The 17,927-nt window shown below is 41.1% G+C and overlaps 1 protein-coding gene across 1 annotated transcript in view; it reads right to left on the bottom strand.

Moving 5' to 3' along the window:
• The window catches only part of etaa1a (ETAA1 activator of ATR kinase a), a 72,509-nt gene extending 59,872 nt beyond the window's left edge, over window positions 1–12,637 (bottom strand). Inside the window, exon 1 of the mRNA XM_048600890.1 lies at window positions 12,598–12,637. Coding sequence (XP_048456847.1) covers window positions 12,598–12,637 — 40 coding nt within the window. The remainder of the gene's footprint in view (window positions 1–12,597) is intronic.
• Window positions 12,638–17,927: the final 5,290 nt, after the last annotated feature.

Genomic DNA, 17,927 nt, shown 5'->3' with positions numbered 1-17,927 from the left:
CCCATATCCCTCAGTGTAATTAGTACCCAGACTATCCCCATATCCCTTGGCATAATTAGTACCCAGAAATCGATCAATCTCTGTCTTGGATCTATTTAGTGATGGAGCTCCCACTAGCCTTTGGGGTAGAGAATCCAAGTTTTGTCATCTTCTGAGTGGAGAATTTCCCCCTCATCTCAGTCCTAAATCTGCAGCCCCTTTTTTTAAGACTATGGCCCTGGTTTTAGAGTCACCACAAAGGGAAAATATCCAATTCACATCCATCCTGCAACATCCTGAAGAAATTTACAACTCTGAATGAGACCATTCTTTGAAACTAGAGAATCAGGGCTCAGTTTCCCAAGTCTCTCCTTGGAAGACAGTCCTGCCACCCCAGTGATTAATCTGGAGACACTTCATTGAATTCCATCTACGGAAAGTATATCATTCCTTAGATTAGGAAACCCAAACAATACGCAATAGTCCAGGTGTTGTCTCACTAAGATTCCATGGAATTGTAGCAAGACATCTGTGCTCCTGTAATCAATCCTTTGTGATCAAGGCCAGACGCTATTTGCCTTTCTAACTGCTTGCTTCACTTGCGCACTACTTTAAGTGGCTCACAAACAAAGGCACTCAGGACTATTTGGACATCAAAAATCCGTAATATTTCACCTTTGAAGGAATGCAATGTCTCTCTGTTTTTGTCTACCAAGGTGGATTAACCTCATACTTATTCATATCATATTCCATCTTCCATCTTCTTGCCCATTGACTTAACCTTTCCAAGTCACCTTGAACCTTCCTTACTTATCCTCACAACATACAACTTTCCTTCTTATTTTAATGTCATTTGCAAATCAGGAAGTGTGACATTTGGTCACCACTCTGGGATAACAGTAAATGCTCATCTACCCAGCAATGCTCATGTCCCATTTAAAAATCATAAAGACTCTACAAAGTTCTTCATTGGCTATAAAGCCCTTTGGGACAACACGAGATCATGAAATACCTGATATAAATTCAAATCATTCTTTCATTTTCTCAGAGGGAGTTAAAATAAAGGCCTGTAATTCTGACAGATATTCTAATTTCCAGGAGTAAATATCATTCAATTCAGAAGTAGTTTTATACTATTTATGTTACAACTGTTTATGATTAAAATCTACACTTGAAATAATTTCTAATAAAGAAACGTAGTAAATTTCACATTTCACTGTGCTCTTAGTCCATTTTGCTATTCTCTCTCCATTCTATTTTAGAGTGATAGAGAGATCTACAGTGCAGAAAAAAGGCCCTTAGGCCCATTGAGTCTGTGCCAGTCCAAAACAGCCACATAACTATTCTAATCCCATTTCCTAGCATTTGGCCCATAATCTCATAAGCCTTGGCTATGCAAGTGCCATCTAAATGCTTCTTCAATGTTGTAAGGGTTACTGCCTCTACTATCTTTGCAAGCAGTGAGCTCCAGATTCCCACCATCCTCTGAATAAAAACAGTTCCTTGACATCTCTTCAAAATCTCCTATCTCTTACCTTAAAATATATGCTGCTGGTCATTAATCCCTTCACCAAGGGGCCAAGTTCCTTTCTGCCTCTCCTATCAATGCCACTTATAATTTTAACAAGCCCAGTCTGTACACTCTCTCTTCATAATTAAAACTCTCCAGACCAGCCAACATCCTGGTCAATCTCCTCTGCACCCTCTCTAGTACTGTGACATCCCTCCCACAATGTGGATTCCAGAATTGCACACAAAACTTGTGCTCGTTTTTAATTCTGTCAAATATGTCATAACCTGCCTGTTTTCTTACATCGAAAGCTTAGTTTGGATTATTTCGCTTTTGTTTCTGTGCTCCTTGGGTCAAATTAATCATTGTCAAATTAATATCAGTTTGGCTACAACTCTTTTCCAACGGTTATTCTGCCCTTCACAGCCAATACTGCCACCCACCATCTCTCCCACACTAGCCCCACCAATCCCTCAATTAAATACCACCATACCAGAGGACGGTTCAATTGGACCAGTTCAGCTTTGTGATCTCTCAGTTGTTGACTTTAAATGAGACCCTGTTCGCTCTCACAGCAGATTCCACGGTCCCAATCGAAGAAGAGTGGACTGCATTCCAGAGTATTAGCAACCCTTCAGTAAATTTGAGATAACAAGGTGTGGAGCTGGATGAAGACAGCAGGCCAAGCAGCATCAGAGGAGCAGGAAAGCTGACGTTTCAGAAGGGTCTAGACCCGAAATGTCAGCCTTCCTGCTCCTCTGGTGCTGCATGGCCTGCTGTGTTCATCCAGCTCTACACCTTGTTATCTCAGATTCTCCAGCATCGGCAGTTCCTACTGCTTCAGTAAATATATTGGGTTATTGGCTCATTCTTGTGTTGTTGTCTGTGGGGTCTTGCTGTGGGAAGATTGGTCAATGTATTTCTTCCATTACGACAGTGACCACATTTCAAAAGCAATTAATTGTCTTTAATATGGGACATCCTGCGATTGTAAATGGTGCTGCTTCAGTACACAACTTTCTTTCCTTGTCCTCGTGAAGGAGCGCCAGGGCTGGATGAGATTTTGGTCATCCAAGGAAGTTTCCACTCACCCCAGTCTGGGGCAGCAGTGTGGCTCAGTGGTTAGCACTGCTACCTCACAGTGCCAGGGACCTGGTTTCGATCCCACCCTCAGGCGACTGTCTGTATGGAGTTTGCACGTTCTCCCTGTGTCTGCGTGGGTTTCCATCAGGAGCTCAGGTTTCCTCCCACAGTCCAAAGATGGGCAAGTTAGGTGGCTTGGCTGTGCTAAGTTACCCATAGTGTTCAGGGATTGGTAGGTTACGTGCCCTACGACACCTTCCCCTGTAACCGGCGAAGGTGCAACACCTGCCCATTTACCTCCTCCCTCCCCACTATCCAAGGGCCCAAACATACCTTCCAGGTGAAGCAACACTTCACTTCACTGCACTTCCAAGAATCTAGTCTACTGCATTCGCTGCTCACAATGTGGTCTCCTCTACATTGGGGAAACAAAGCGTAGACTTGGGACTGCTTCGCAGAACATCTACGTTCTACTCGCAAAATAGATTCTGATCCAGGCCCAAAATGTCAGCCTTTCTGCTCCTATGATGCTGCTTGGCCTGCTGTGTTCATCCAGCTCTGCACCTTGTTGTCTCGGATTCTCCAGCATCTGCAGTTCCTTCTATCCCTGAACTACCTGTTGCCTGCCACTTCATGCACCACCTTGCTCCCTGGCCAACATCTCTGTCTCCGGCTTGCTACTGTGTTCCAGTGAAGCCCAATGCAAGCTGGAGGAACAACACCTCATTTTCTGTTTGGGGACCCTACAGCCCCCTGGACTCAATATTAAGTTCAATAATTTTAGGGCCTAAACTCTCCCATGTCCCAGGCCCCCACCCCACACACCAGGCCTTGTTATCACATAGCCTGCCACTACACACCCCCTGTTGTTAGTCACTAACAGTCCCCATTAACAACTATTCACCCTCCCAGCCCGATCGTTAGCAACTCCTTTGTCTGTCTGTCTCTCTCTTCGGGCTCGATCCTATTGTTTACTCCCTACCCCAACCACCTCCCTATTTTCTGCATATAAACTGACGTTTTCCCAGCCACCATCAGTTCTGAGGAAGGGTCACCAGACCTGAAACGTTAACTCTGTTTTCTCCTCCACAGATGCTGCCAGACCTGTTGAGATTTTCCAGCAACTTTGTTTTCGTTCGGTAGGTTAGGTGCATTAGCCATGGAAAATGCAGGATAACAAGAATGGAATAGGGGAATATGTCTGGGTGGGATGTTCTCCAGAAGGTTGGTGTGTACTTGTTGGACCAAATGGCCTGTCCCCACACTGTGGGAATTCTACATATATTTTATAAAATGGAATAAAAGCTCCCTGCTTGCTCTTTACCGTTATTGGGTGATCACCTAAAGCATGTGGATCTAGGGATGCACTGTATCGTCATTCTCTGCCTTGGGGTCAACTCAAACTCTAAACGTCGCCATTAAATCCCTTTGCTCCTTCATGCATGCCTGAAGCTTCTGTGCTCTCAAGAAAAATACAGTGGACGGATTGATTGCTTTAATTTAGAAGTGAAGCAAAGATTTAATTGCAATTTACACCAGTGAGAGGCATGTAGATCGCTCACAAACATACAGTCAGGCTGCTAAATGCGGAGGGTAGGAAATGTTATATTCCACAAGCAGATGCACTAAAGAAACAGAAAAGATTAACAAGACGGGTCAAGTATCATGGTCAGCTCAGGATTGCATCGTGGAAGGAGAATTTAAACAAAAACATGATCTAATATGGAAAACAAGTACGTAATGAAAGTTAACAGAGAAATTGGTCATGTGATTTCTTCTCCCAGCCCTGGTCTGGGGCCATGTAAATGGAACAGTGTATACTGAGCTAACTTGAATTGAAGTAATACAGGCAGCATGCAGTAGATGGAGAGGAGAGGGTGCATGATTGGGTGAAGAGAAGCCGAGAGAAATGTTTTGGGTCCGTAAAAGCATCATCAGCAGAATCCCAGCAAAGCTACAAACTTTATGTTTTGTAGGTTTCACGGTCTTAGATTCACATGGAAACAGACTCTTCAGTCCTACACAAACCAAGTTCCTAAAACCACATTAGTCCCACTTGCCTATATTTGGCCTATATCCTTCCAAACATTTCCCATTCGTGTATTTATCTAAATACCTTAAACGTTGTAACTGTACCCGCATCCATCACTTCCTCTGGCAGCTCATTCCACGTACGAACCACTCTCTGCGTAAAAAAGTTGCCCCCCATGTCCTTTCTCCTCCCAACCTAAAAATATGTCCCCTAGTTTTGAACACCCCCACCCTGGGGAAAGGATCCTTGCTATTCACTTTATTAATGTCCTTCATGATTTTATAAACCTCTATAAGGTCACCCCTCAACCTCCTAAGCCCGATTAAAAAAGTCCCAGTCTATCCAGGCTATCTTTATAACTTAAACCGTCCATTCCCAGTAACATCCTGACAAATCGTTTCTGAGCTCTCTCCAATTTAATAATATCTTTCTATAACTGGGCGATCAGAACTGCACACAGTACTCTCGAAGAGGCCTCACCAATGTCCTGTACAACCTCAACATGACGTCCCAACTCCTATACTCAAAGGTCTGAGCAATGGAGGCAAGTCTGCTAAAGATCTTCTTAACCACCCACTCTTCCAGTAATGCAAATTTCAAGGAATTATGTTCCTGAACCCCTAGGTCTCTCTGTTCTACAACACTACCCAAGGCGCTATCATTAATTGTATAAGTCCTGCCTTTGTTTGTTTTACCAAAATGCAATACCTCAAATTTATCCAAATTAAACTCCATCTGCCACTCCTCAGCCCATTGACCCAATTGTTCAAGATCTCTTTGTAATCTTAGTTAACCTTCTTCATTGTCCACTATTCCACCAATTTTGATGTCGTCCACAAACTTACTAAATTCTCATTCAAATCGTTTGTATGAATGACAAACGAAAGTAGAACCAATACCGATCCCTGTAGAAATCTGCTGGTCACAGGCCTCCAGACCTCCTAGAATAGTCAGCAGCTTACACATTTTGGATTGCAGAAGATTCACTTCTCTGTGACCTTCTTATTGTCAGGTACATGCTACATACAGTGAATGTTTTTCTTTTCCCTTTCAAGGGATGTAGGAATCGCTGCCTGGGCCAGCATTTATTGTCCATCCCTAGTTGCCCTTGAGAAGGTGGTGGTGAGCTGCCTTCTTGAACCGCTGCAGTCCATGTGCCCTAGGTAGACCCAAAAGGCCATCAGCATGGGAATTCCAGGATTTGGACCCAGCGACAGTGGAGGAACGGTGATATATTTCCAAGTCAGGCTGGTGTGAGTGGCTTGGAGGGGAACTTGCAGGGGGTGGTGTTCACAGTTATCTGCTGCCCTTGTCCATCTAGACAGAAGTGATCGTGGGTTTAGAAGGTGCTGTCTGAGGATCTTTGGTGAATTTCTGCAGTGCATCTTTTAGATAGTACACACTGCTGCTACTGAGCATCTGTGGTGGACAATGTGGATGTTTGTGGATGCAGTGCCAATCAAGCAGGCTGCTTTGTCCTGTTATGTGTGTTGTTGGGGCTGCACCCATCCAGGCAAGTGGGGAGTATTCCATCACACTCCTGACTTGTGCCTTGTAGATGGTGGACAGGCTTTGGAGATGCAACCAACCATCCAGCCAACTGAGCTAACCGACCCCTATTGATAGAAAGAGGTTGTGATTGTTACATGTTTTTGTTTCTTAGTTTCAGTGTCTTGCTCCCTATATAGTTATGAAAAGTGAGGGAGTCTTTCAGGCAAAAGGCCTTTTATGATTTATGGAAATGAATGACCTTGCACACACGAGGCCAGGGAATATAATACAGCAACTGCTCACATTCAGTTCAGGGTTCCTATTTCTTGCAGGCATTTGTGTTTTGTGTCCTAATGACTCTGATGTGTTTAAAGTGTAGGCAGTATTGCAAAGTAGTGTTTGTATTTTTCATTTTTTTAATTTATGGTGCTCATTAAATGATGGTAAAACCAGAGCAATTATCATTTATCTTAATATATAATTCACTAGGTCTTACTGTCATGGTAAGGGACCTAAGGCAGGAGACCTGGGAATAGAGACAGGTTACAGAACTGCTAAGCTGAGCCCCTTGCATCTTATTGAGCAGCTGGCACAGAGAAAACGGCCCAAGTTTTGACATATGAGGGGAGGTGCTTACTGCCTCATCAACACTCAGGAGGAAGCATGCGAGGAAGATAGCGTTACGCTACTTAATGAAGCTTCAGGATGATTTAATGAGCACTCCCTATCATATCCCTCAGCTCATCAATGATTTATATGCCCTCCCCCCCACTCTCTCACACACACACACACACACACAGACTTATTCCTGATCGTTTGCACTCTTCCTATACTCTTACCCTCCCTCTTACCCTCGATAAATCAGGCAGGAGACAAATCCCATTCATGGGAACAAATTAAAACAAAAGTGCGGATGCTGGAAATCTGAAACAAAAAGAAACCCAGAAAGTGCTGGAGAAACTCAGCAGGTCTGGCAGCCTCTGTGGAGAGAGAAACACAGAGTTAATCCTCACAACATGGGTATAAAGTTGGCTTTAGAATTCCTCCAGTACATAGCCCTCTCTCCATTACTCAGGAGGGCAGGGGCGTCTCCTTTAACACACCTTCCCCCCTTGTCTGGTCCTCCAGCAATTGACTTTGTCCTTTTTTTTTCATTTACTTACTTTCATCCCAGTGTAGCATCACCTCCCCTGAGTTTCAGATGCGAAGTTTTCCCTTTTGTAAAGCATGACAGGTGCCTAATTGAATGATGAATGTCCCTTTATTACTCTTTCCATTGGGCTGCAGAATGTTCCACCCTTCATCAGGCACTGCAGGGGTCTCAGTGGCTACCAGCCAAGACCCCACACTCCATCTGTCTAATCACATCTATTCCCCCACTTGCTTCTTTTTTTAAGGAGGGGGGGGGTCAAATCATAATAAATTATGCTAATGTGTGTGTATTCTGACAATATGAATTTCCCATTCTGCCCTGCATCTTGCTTGTAAATACTTGCAGACACTTGCAATCAAGGCTGTTCGAAGCGGCCTGTCCAAAATGAAGATTAATGATTCTTACCTGAGTGACAGAGCAGGGGATTTGGGAGTTCTGAGGGTCATTTATCATCATGTGACAGATACCATTCAGTGGCACAACAGCTCCTGCTGCACCCAGACGATGGTTCCATTCCTTTGGCTGTTAAACAAGCACTTTAATAACAGCACAGAATTAAAACTCATTCTCTGGTGCAGGCCTGACAGCTCACAATAAGAAAATCGATTCCCCACGTGTTACAGTCCAGCTAAGTGATGAGAGAGGGGGATTGCCTTTAATTTTTGTGTTTCACAATGCATTCCAAGTGGGCCTGCATTTACAAACTGACATCAATTATAATTTGCAAGGATCTTCAACTTTTGTTTCATGGTGCCGGTAAATTAATGGCCCTGCTTAGAGCTCAGATGTGAATTTCTTGTTGAGAATGGTCAGGATGAGTAGCTATCTCACGTCAGCGGCATTGTGCATGTTTAAGCTATTTCTCTTAATGAATATTGATTCCAAATAAGGAAGACAAACAAAAGGGAGACTCATTTACACACAGAGAAAGAAACGTTAGTGACTTTTTGCAAACTGCGGTGACCAGACTGTCAGTGTAATGCATCAACGACCTGGCCACTGATTCCACTCATCAGGAGTCTGCATTGTCTAGTAATGACTGGCTTATCAGTGTCCTTAACTCATGTCCCCATTCCTCAGCATCCCCTTGTTCTAACATCTAACATCTCTCCACTTATGCTAAATCTATACTTGCAAAAAAAAGTGAAATTGATTACTACTTCAACTGTTCTTTTCTGAAAAGGAACATCTACATACTTTTTAGAGTCATAGAATCATGGAGATATACAGCACAGAAACAGACCCTTTGGTCCAACACATCCATGCTGACCAGATATCCTAAATTAATCTAGGCCTATTTGCCAGGATTTGGCCCATATCCCTCTAAACTCGTCCTATTCATAATACCCACTTAGATGCCTTTTAAATGTTGTAATCATACCAGCCTTCAACACTTCCTCTGGCATCTCCTTCCATACATGCATCACCCTCTGCGTAAAAAAGTTGCCCCTTTTAAATCTTTCCCCTCTCACCTTAAACCTATGCCTTCTAGTTCTGGACTCCCCTACGCCAGGGAAAAGACTTTGACTATTTACCCTATCCATGCCCCTCATGATTTTATAAACCTCTATAAGGTCACCCCTAAGCCTCTGATACTCCAGGGAAAATAGGCCCTCCCTACAGCACAAACCTTCCAACCTTGGTGACATCATTGTAAATCTTTTCTAAAACCTTTCAAATTTCACAACATCCTTCGTATAGCAGGGAGACCAGAACTGAACACAATATTCTAAAAGTGGTCTCACCAATGTCCTGTATAGCCACAACATGACATCCCAACTTTTACACTCAATGCACTGACCCAATAGGGTTGTTGTTTATGGAAGATTCCATCAAGGCTTCTTGAGTCATTTTGCAACTTGTGTGTGCGTGTCAAATATTGAAGAATGATTGCACATTTATTAATCTTCAAAACTCAGATTTTTGACATGAGAGGAGGAGGCTAGATTGAGGTTACTGTGAATCCAAAGCATCTAATCCATGGGCTCACACTGGAAAATGTTAGTAACAGCAGGGCTAACAATAGCTTCTGTTCATACAGCAGCTTTAATCAAGGAAAACATTCGAAGGCAGCTTATCAATAGCGATCATTACAAAAAATCTAACGCTGAACAATGGAAGGAGAGGCAACTAGACATTTGGCCAAATGGAGCATTGCTATGATCTGCCTCTCTATTTGTTACCATTCTGGATGACATGCTCCCATATGGCTAAGCTCCTGGCTAAGGAAGGATAAACTGGCTCCCCTTCATTATTCAGTCCCTCACTGAAAGCACTGTGGATGCTGTAAATCAGAAACAAAAACAGAAGTTGCTGGAAAAGCTCAGCAGGTCGAGCAGCATCTATGAAGAAAAAATTCAGAGTTAATGTTTCGGGTCCGGTGACCCTTCCTCTGATCTTTTCTTCACCTGCTAAGCTTTTCCATCAACTACTGTTTTTATTCAGTCCCTCCCCTGGCTGGTTGCAAAATGGTTAATTTAGAAAAGATCCCTCCCTCCATGGACACCTTCCCCCAGCACAAATATATTAATGTTTAAAAGGAGCTAGTTTAAGCAGGCCTTATTGAGTTAAAGAATATGTGAGGTTATTAGCTATGAAAATATGAACAAAAATGACAAATGCCACACACATTCACAGAGATTAAAAATAAGAGGCGAGTCCAAAAATTAAAAGACACAAAGAAATAAAGTAACAAATCTGCCTTTGGTTTGTCTGTGAATAGATTATGAAATGCTAAAGCCCCAAGGTGGGTAATTTTAGTAACATTGATGTTGGCAGTTCAGTAGTTGCTTCTTGGTTCTGCCATTAGCTGAAAGGAGTTTATCCAGTTTTCTTCAATAGTGACTTTGCTGACTCGACTTGTTTTCAACAACATCAACACAGCAGGAGTGTCTAAAAGATATTCTCAGCTGTGTCCCTTCACAGTACAAGTTAATATGGAGGATCTCGAATCCCAAGCTAGCACACTTCCACTTTAGTACTCAGGCAGATGAGAGCAGACAGAGATCTGAGAATGTAATTGTTGTTTAATCTCTTTCTTGTGCATTCCTGGAAGAGTAAAATACAAACATGTCCTTCACTCAGAACTACATTTGTTTCACCTTTTATCGTGCCTGATGACTGGGACACATCACGCAGGAGATGATTTTCTGCTTAGTGGTGGTAATCAGCCATTTACTATCTCTGTAACTACAGATGAACACTGTTTCTTGAATGGCATCTCTCCTTTTGAAGTGTTACAGTCTGAAGTTTCCTTGTCTAACTTTAAGCACAACATTCCCAGAATACGCTATCAGGATTCAGTCTAATTCTCACAGCGATGACTGGACAGCTATTCAATATAAATTGTCAACCATCTTTTGGTTGCAATGTCTTTCTTTTCAAAAACACATGTTGCACTTAAATGTTCAATATGTTCATCAGTAATTCAGGATTTATCATCATGTCAGCATCTGAAAGGCATTGAGAGGTGGAAAAGTTCTTGGAAGTGAATTCTAGAGGTTAAGGTACAGGTATTTCGACCAATAGTGGAAGAATTGAAAAGGGGAGATGTGTAAAAAAAAAACTGGAATAGGAGACACTCTGAGATCTTAGAGAGTTGTGGGGCTGCAGGGGTATACAGCAATATGGACGGGTGAGGTCATGAGGGATTTGGAATATATTGTCGCACAAAACACAGGAAGCATGGGCAAGAATTTCACACATTGAAAACTCCCTTCACTTGCTCTAAATCTAGCTGAACCCTATCATTTTCACTCACCCGTCATTTGATCCACAAATAATCCACAAATGCAGCTACAGTCAGTGAATGGTGGTCAGCATGCGAACCATTGCTAACTTTTCCTCCTTCTTTAACCCAGAGAGATTGAGAGCCGTACATCTGAAACCACCCAAATTCAACACAGACCAGGGAATGGAGCAAATTGTATTATCACCAGGAAGGTCTGATTTGAATATGACACTTATATTGAGAGTCACACAGCTCAGAAGAGGCCCTTCAGCCCAATAATCTTTACCAGGGGACATGTATTAGGTGTTACAATTGTTTTCTCTACTTCAATGCTATTCTCTGTCGATAAAGCTCCTGTCTGAACTTGCACAATGTGCCTTTCTTGTTTTGTTTTGAGATTTAATGACATGGTGTAAGATGGCACTTAATTTTGTACAACAGCTATTTCATTAAGGCGAGAACATCAGCCATTGCAGGTACTCAACTTCACTTTATGATGTCTGTGGCTCTGATTCAGAAAGTCTTTTTTATCTAATGCGGTAAACAGCAGATGGAATTATTTTCTCAGTGTGCGATTGAATAACGAGCCTGACTGTGACAAAATATGTACAGTTAAATTCAGATGAAAAACTCATGTGCTTGAGTCCATGTTCAGACATAGCCCCTAGTCTTGGTCACACTGCCCCAGGGAGATGTCTGATCTGAAACACAAGCAAGCAGACCAACTATTCTGACCAGAAGACATAGGAGCAGAAGTAAGCCATTCACCCCTTCGAGCCTGTTCTGCCATTCAATGAGTTCATGGCTGATATCATAATCCTCAACTTCACTTCCCTGCCTTTTCCCCATAACCCTTGACTCCCCTTCCTGATTAAAAATCTGTCTCTCTCAGCCTTGAATATACTGAACGATCCAGCCTAGAGAGTACTCTACGGTAAAGAATTCGACAGCTTCACTACCCTCAGAGAAGAAATACCTCCTCATCTCCGCGTTAAAATGGTTATCCCATATTCTAAGATTATACCCTTTGGTCCAAGACTTGCCCACCCATTACCATTTGTGGAAGGTTATTCTGCACAGAAAACCTGACAATTTTCCTATATTGCATTAGTGGCTACACTTCAAAAGTACAAAAGTTGTTGTAAAGCACTTTGAGATGTCCTGAGGTTTACGAGAAGAATGATTGAAATGCAAATTTTTCTTCCTTTAGTGCACCCGTCCATGGAGGGGAAGGTGTTTATATGTTGAATGGTGTGAGAACAATCATCACATTTGGAGAACAGAGATTTTTATTGTCAATTATTGTTGGTTTTCAACAGCTGGGTTTGGGATTTTGGGATGCCTTAAAATCGTGACACAATATTGCAAATAAAAATATTCATCATAGCATTTGAGACAATTGTTTTCAGTTAAAGCAAAACAAAAAGATAGAATAAAGTGTGGAGTTGGATACTGAGGCAGTCTGGAATAGGCAAAAGGGATTCAGAAAAGAACATGTAAATATCAATTTTTCTTTTGATATTGATGTTTGTTCCTTTCGATGTACACTTTTTTTTCACTCATTCTCTCAACTTGTTGCATCTGAGGGTTTCTATAGATTCTGTTTCCTGAGTACTTACCAAAGTTACTCACAAACCAGACTTGGAGCTGCATCGACATTCCCGCATTATTCCTGAATCAAAACCCTAGAATTATTTCTCGCACTACACTGTGGGTGTGATTCTACTCCAGAAAGCCAGTTGGTGAAGGACAGAACTGGAAAAATCTGTACACACTATGTTTATTTGCAGAATTACACATTACAGACATACACCTCCTAACCCAACCATTGTGTGATGCTATGACTTTAAGGGGTGCATTTTGTCCTGGTTTTCTTGAATGAAGAAGGGTTGAGACAGAGGTGATGAGCAGTTTGTTCAAAGCCAATATAGTAAACAGCTTGTGAGGCCTTGGGTTTTTTTTAAAGTTGGAACAATAGAGCAACTGAATGGGTGGGGTTGAGCTCCCACAGAACCAGGATTTTTAGTTTTAGCTTTCTGCAGGTGCTGGGGTATTGAAGCTGGATGTGGAGGCTCTTATTCCTCTCTCTGTTACAGCTAAAAGCTGGGATTCTCTTCCTGCAGCTAAAATTACGTGTGGGACAATCTATTTTACTGAACTTGCCTTCGCCAAGGGTGTGTTTATGGGATGTTACTATATTGGAACAGTTAATTACTAGTAAGTAATTAATACATTATTTTCTTAAGCATTTCAATAGAGCTACTGCTGGAGGCCAGTGCCTTGGGAGCAGCGAAGCCTCGTGTTCTGAAGCCCCGAGGGCACAGATTTAGTGAAAAGGACTATAACTTGAGTACTTTTAAAGATACTTTTATCCTTATTCCGGACTTTGAACAACTCATGTACTTTTGAAAACTCTGTATTCATATGCTAGACTTTTTTTGACTGTTTCAATTCTGTAACAAACACTTAAAATATCCGTACCTGTGTACCCTGTACCTAAGATGGCACTAAAGGGGCAACATTACAAACTTTTCACTGCAGTCATTGTGCACCCGTGACAATAAAGGCCATTCTATTCTATTCTATTCTATTCCATTCTATTCTATTCCATTCTATTCTTTTATAAACTTTTGGATTTGGTGAACAGGTTGGAGTTGGAGTTGTCTGTGTCTGTGAGGAAAGGGGAAATAATTGCAGCAGTAGCTCTACATTTTCAATTGCCAGGAATGCAATCAGAATCATTGGAGTTTGCTAAAATTCAATTGCAAATGAAGCAGCTGGAATTTGAGGGGTAAAAGGAAAAGAAAGAATAGCCCTGGCAGGAAAGGAAAGAAAGAGAGAAGGAAATGACACAGTCTGAACTACGAGTTAAAGCAGAGGAGAAGGAAAAAGAAAGGATGACCCTAACAGAAAAAAGGGAGAAAGAGAGAGTGTTTGAACTTCAGTTGGAACTGAAAACTCAAAGTTGTCTTAAAATGGTGGAGGTAGAGGTGAAAGGAAGGAGTAGTGATGAGGACAGAGATGGGGAGCAGTCCCATCGTTGCCAAAGACCTGGTGGGGATCTGTTTAAATATGTCCAAACCTTTCCTAAGTTTGACAAGAAGGACAGCGAAGTCTTTTTCATTTCATTTGAGCAAGTGGCTAAACAAAAAGAGCGGCCAGAGACCATGTGGGTATTGTTGATCCAAACAAAATTGGGAGGTGGAGCTAGTGGAGGATTTGCATCACTATCAGAGAAGGTATCAGGGAATATGAGCAGGTGAAAGAAGCCACTTATGTGCATATGAGCTTGTGCCAGAAGCCTACAGGCAATGTTCTTGGAATCTAAAGAGGGACCCTGGCCAAATATACATTGAGTTTGAAAGGATCAATAAAAGTAATTTTGATGGGTGGATAAGGACATTGAAAATAAATTAAACATATGACACTCTTAGAGAAACGATTATTTTGGAGGAGTTCAAAAATTCATTTCCTGAAGTGATGAGAATTCATGTGGAAGAGCAGAGAGTTAAAACTGCAAGATTAGCAGCAGAAAAGGCAGATGATTTTGAGTTGGTTCATAAATCGAAGTTTGGCTTCTGACATCAATTTCCATCTGTTAGGGTTAGAAATTGGGGAAAACAGAAATAATCAGGTGGTGAGGGAAAAGGAGATCTCATTGAAGATAGTTTATCACAGGGTAGAAAGGAAACCAGTGAGAGGGGAAAGAGAAATAACAAAGCTCAGGTGTTTTCACTGCAATAAAGTAGGCCACATGAAGTCACAGTGTTGTTGGTTTAGAAAATGAACTAGGAAGAAGGATGTGTGATAATCCAATGAGGTTTGTCGAAGTGTTAACGGGAAGCACAGTGAAAGCTAAAAAGCTGCAAAAGAATGTACAACGTGATCAGGGTTGGTTGAGAAGGCAGTGTCAGATCTGTTTTAAAAAAATTTACTTGCAAGGATAAAGTTTACACATGTATGCCAGGAAGTGCAGGTAAAGAGATTAAGATTTTAAGAGATATGGGACCAGCTCAATCTTTGATGGTGAGAGATGAGAAGACATATAATTCAGAAGGAGTGTTTCCAGGAAAAAGTGGTAATATGTGGTATTCATGGTGAGAAGAGCAGAGTTCCATTGTATAAAGTGAGATTGGAGAGTCTGGTGAAAAGTGGTGAACTGGTGGTAGGAGTAATAGGGGAATTCTCAGCTCCAGAAATACAGTTTATCTTTGGTAATGATCTAGCTGGATCACAGATGGGAGTGATGACTACTGTGGTTGAAAAGCCAGTGGAAAATCAGGAAACTGAGGTGTTATAGAAAGTATATCCTGGGATTTTTCCTGGCTGTGTGATAACAAGGTCACAAAGCCACAGGTGGAAACAGGAGGAGAAATCAAAGAATAAAGATACATAAGTTGAAGTTCAATTATCAGACACCATGTTTGATCAAGTGGTTGAGAAAAAAACAAGAACAGGTGGAGGACAAAGTGGGTATTTTTAGTTCAGAGAAATTAGCTGAATTACAACAGAAAGAAGAAAAACTAAAGCAGTTTTATCCAAAAGCATACACAGAAGAAGAATCTGAGTGCATTCCCAAATGTTAGTATCTTAAAAATGAAGTCTTGGTGAGAAAATAGAGACCATCACCTATTCAGGCAGATGAGACACGAGCAGAAGTTCATCAGGTTGTATCAGCAGTGGTTTATGGAAAGGAGGTGTTGCAGGTAGCGCATGAATTACCAGTCAGGAGTCATTTAGGAGCAAGGAAAACTCAAGCCAAAGTATAAAAACATTTTTACTGGCCTGTACCACATAAGAATGTGGTTAAATTTTGCCAGGCATGTCATATGTGTCAGGTAATTGGAAAACCTGAGGCAGTGATAAAACTATAATACCCATTCCTGCATTTAAGCAACCTTCCAAGGATTTTAATTGATTGCGTAGGACCCCTTCCTAGAACAAAAAGTGGGAATCAGTTTTGTTGACAATCATGGATGTGTCTACTATATTTCCAGAGGCAATTCCATTATGCAGTATCATGGCTAAAAAGGATTTTTACTAGTTATGGACAATTACAGAAATACAATTGGATCAAGGGTCAAACTATACATCAAAATTATTCAAGGGACTTATGGATAATTTGGGAATTAAACAATTCAAATTCATTGTGTACCATCCAGAATTGCAGGGAGCATTAAAAATGTAGCATCAAACTTTAAAGACCATGTTGAGGGCTTGTAGCCAAGACTATCCAGAGGATTGGGATAAAGGAATTTGGGATGCACCTAATGAATCAACTAAATTCACTCCATTTGAATTAGTTTTGGGGCATGAGATGAGAGGGCCACTGAAATTAATTAAGGAGAGTTAAAGTTCATAGACCACATATTTGGAAATTTTAGGGAAAGATTAAATAGAGCAGGTGAGTTGGCTAGACAGAAATTGAAAGTAGCACAGCATGTGATGAAACAGGGAGCAGACAAGAAATCAGAAATTTTTCTAATGGAGTTAAAGCGTTAGTGTCACTCCCAGTGGTAGGTGAACATTTAAAGGCAAGGTTTAGTGGGTCTTATCAAATCAAAAGGAAATTAAGTTAGGTAAATTATTTTATAAGAACGCCAGATAGAAAGAAATCTCACAGAATGTGTCATGTGAATGTGCTGAAAAGGTATTTTGATAGGGAAGGAAAGCAAAAGGATAATGTGTAACTGGTTACAACACAGAGTGAAGGACCAAGTTCAGAAGATTCTGAATTGGAAATTTCTCAGATTAAATTGGACAATGTGGAAGTTCTCAAAAATTGGGATAAATTATTGAGTTACCTTCCAAAGGAAAATCAAAATGACTGGAAAGAGTTATTACAGTCACATGAGGAAATATGTAGGAATGAGCTGAGAAGTACTAATCTAATTATGCATAATGTTGGAAATGCCATTCCAATTAAGCAAAATCCTTATGGACTTAACCTTCTGAAGTTGTCACAGGTTCAAAAAGAGATTGAACGCATGCTTAAAGACAATATATTTGAAGTGAGTTGCAGTAAATGGGGCTCACACATAGTAATGGTCCCAAAACCAGATGATTATGTTGGACTATTGCAAAGTCAATGTAGTTACAAAATCTGATTCATATCCTATTCTATATTTGGAAGACAGCATTGAGAAGGTGGGACAAACAGCTTAACTTTTCAAATTTGGACTTACTCAGTAGATACTGGCAGGGACCTTTATCTGAAAGAACAAAGGAAATTTTGACGTTTGTGACACTGAGCGGACTACACCAGTTTAAATCATGCTATTTGGTATGAAAAATGCACACGCCACGTTTCAAAGACTACCTAATAAAGTCATTTTGGGATAATGTTATTGTGTGTGTACATTGACGATCTGGTGATTTTATGTCACGCATGGAAAGAACATTTGGAGCATCTATCAGAATTCTTTGAACAACTTTGGGAGGCAGGTTTGGTGATAAACCTGGCTAAGACTGAGTTCAGAAAAGCCCAAGCCAAATCCTAGAAAAATTTAATGAGAGCTTTCTGCAGGTGCTGGGGTATTGAAGCTGGATGTGGAAGCTCTTATTCCTCCCTCTGTGACAGCTAAAAGCTGGGGTTCTCTTCCTGCTGCTAGAATTGCATGTGAGACAATCTACTTTACTGAATTTGTCTTTGCCACGGGTGTGTTTATGGGGTGTTACTTTATTGGAATAGTTAATTAGTAATATTGAATATTTATTATTTTGTTAAACATTTTGTTAGAGTTACAGTTAGGCCAATTCTTGTCTTTTATTTTTATTTTGCCTGTATTTTAACTGCAGTGTAAAAATAAAGTGTGTTTTGCTTAAAGTCAAGTAGCAATGTCTTACGCATCTTTAAAATAAGAAAACATTAGAGTCTAGGCTATCTTGCTTATATATTTTAAGGGGATCTGGTCTGGTCCATAACATCGTTTAGTCTGTGCCAATTTAT

The sequence above is a fragment of the Rhincodon typus genome, chromosome 9 (genome assembly GCF_021869965.1).
Source record: "Rhincodon typus isolate 14 chromosome 9, sRhiTyp1.1, whole genome shotgun sequence".
In the NCBI taxonomy this organism is placed as follows: Eukaryota; Metazoa; Chordata; class Chondrichthyes; order Orectolobiformes; family Rhincodontidae; genus Rhincodon; species Rhincodon typus.
This window is presented reverse-complemented; position numbering and strand designations above follow the sequence as displayed.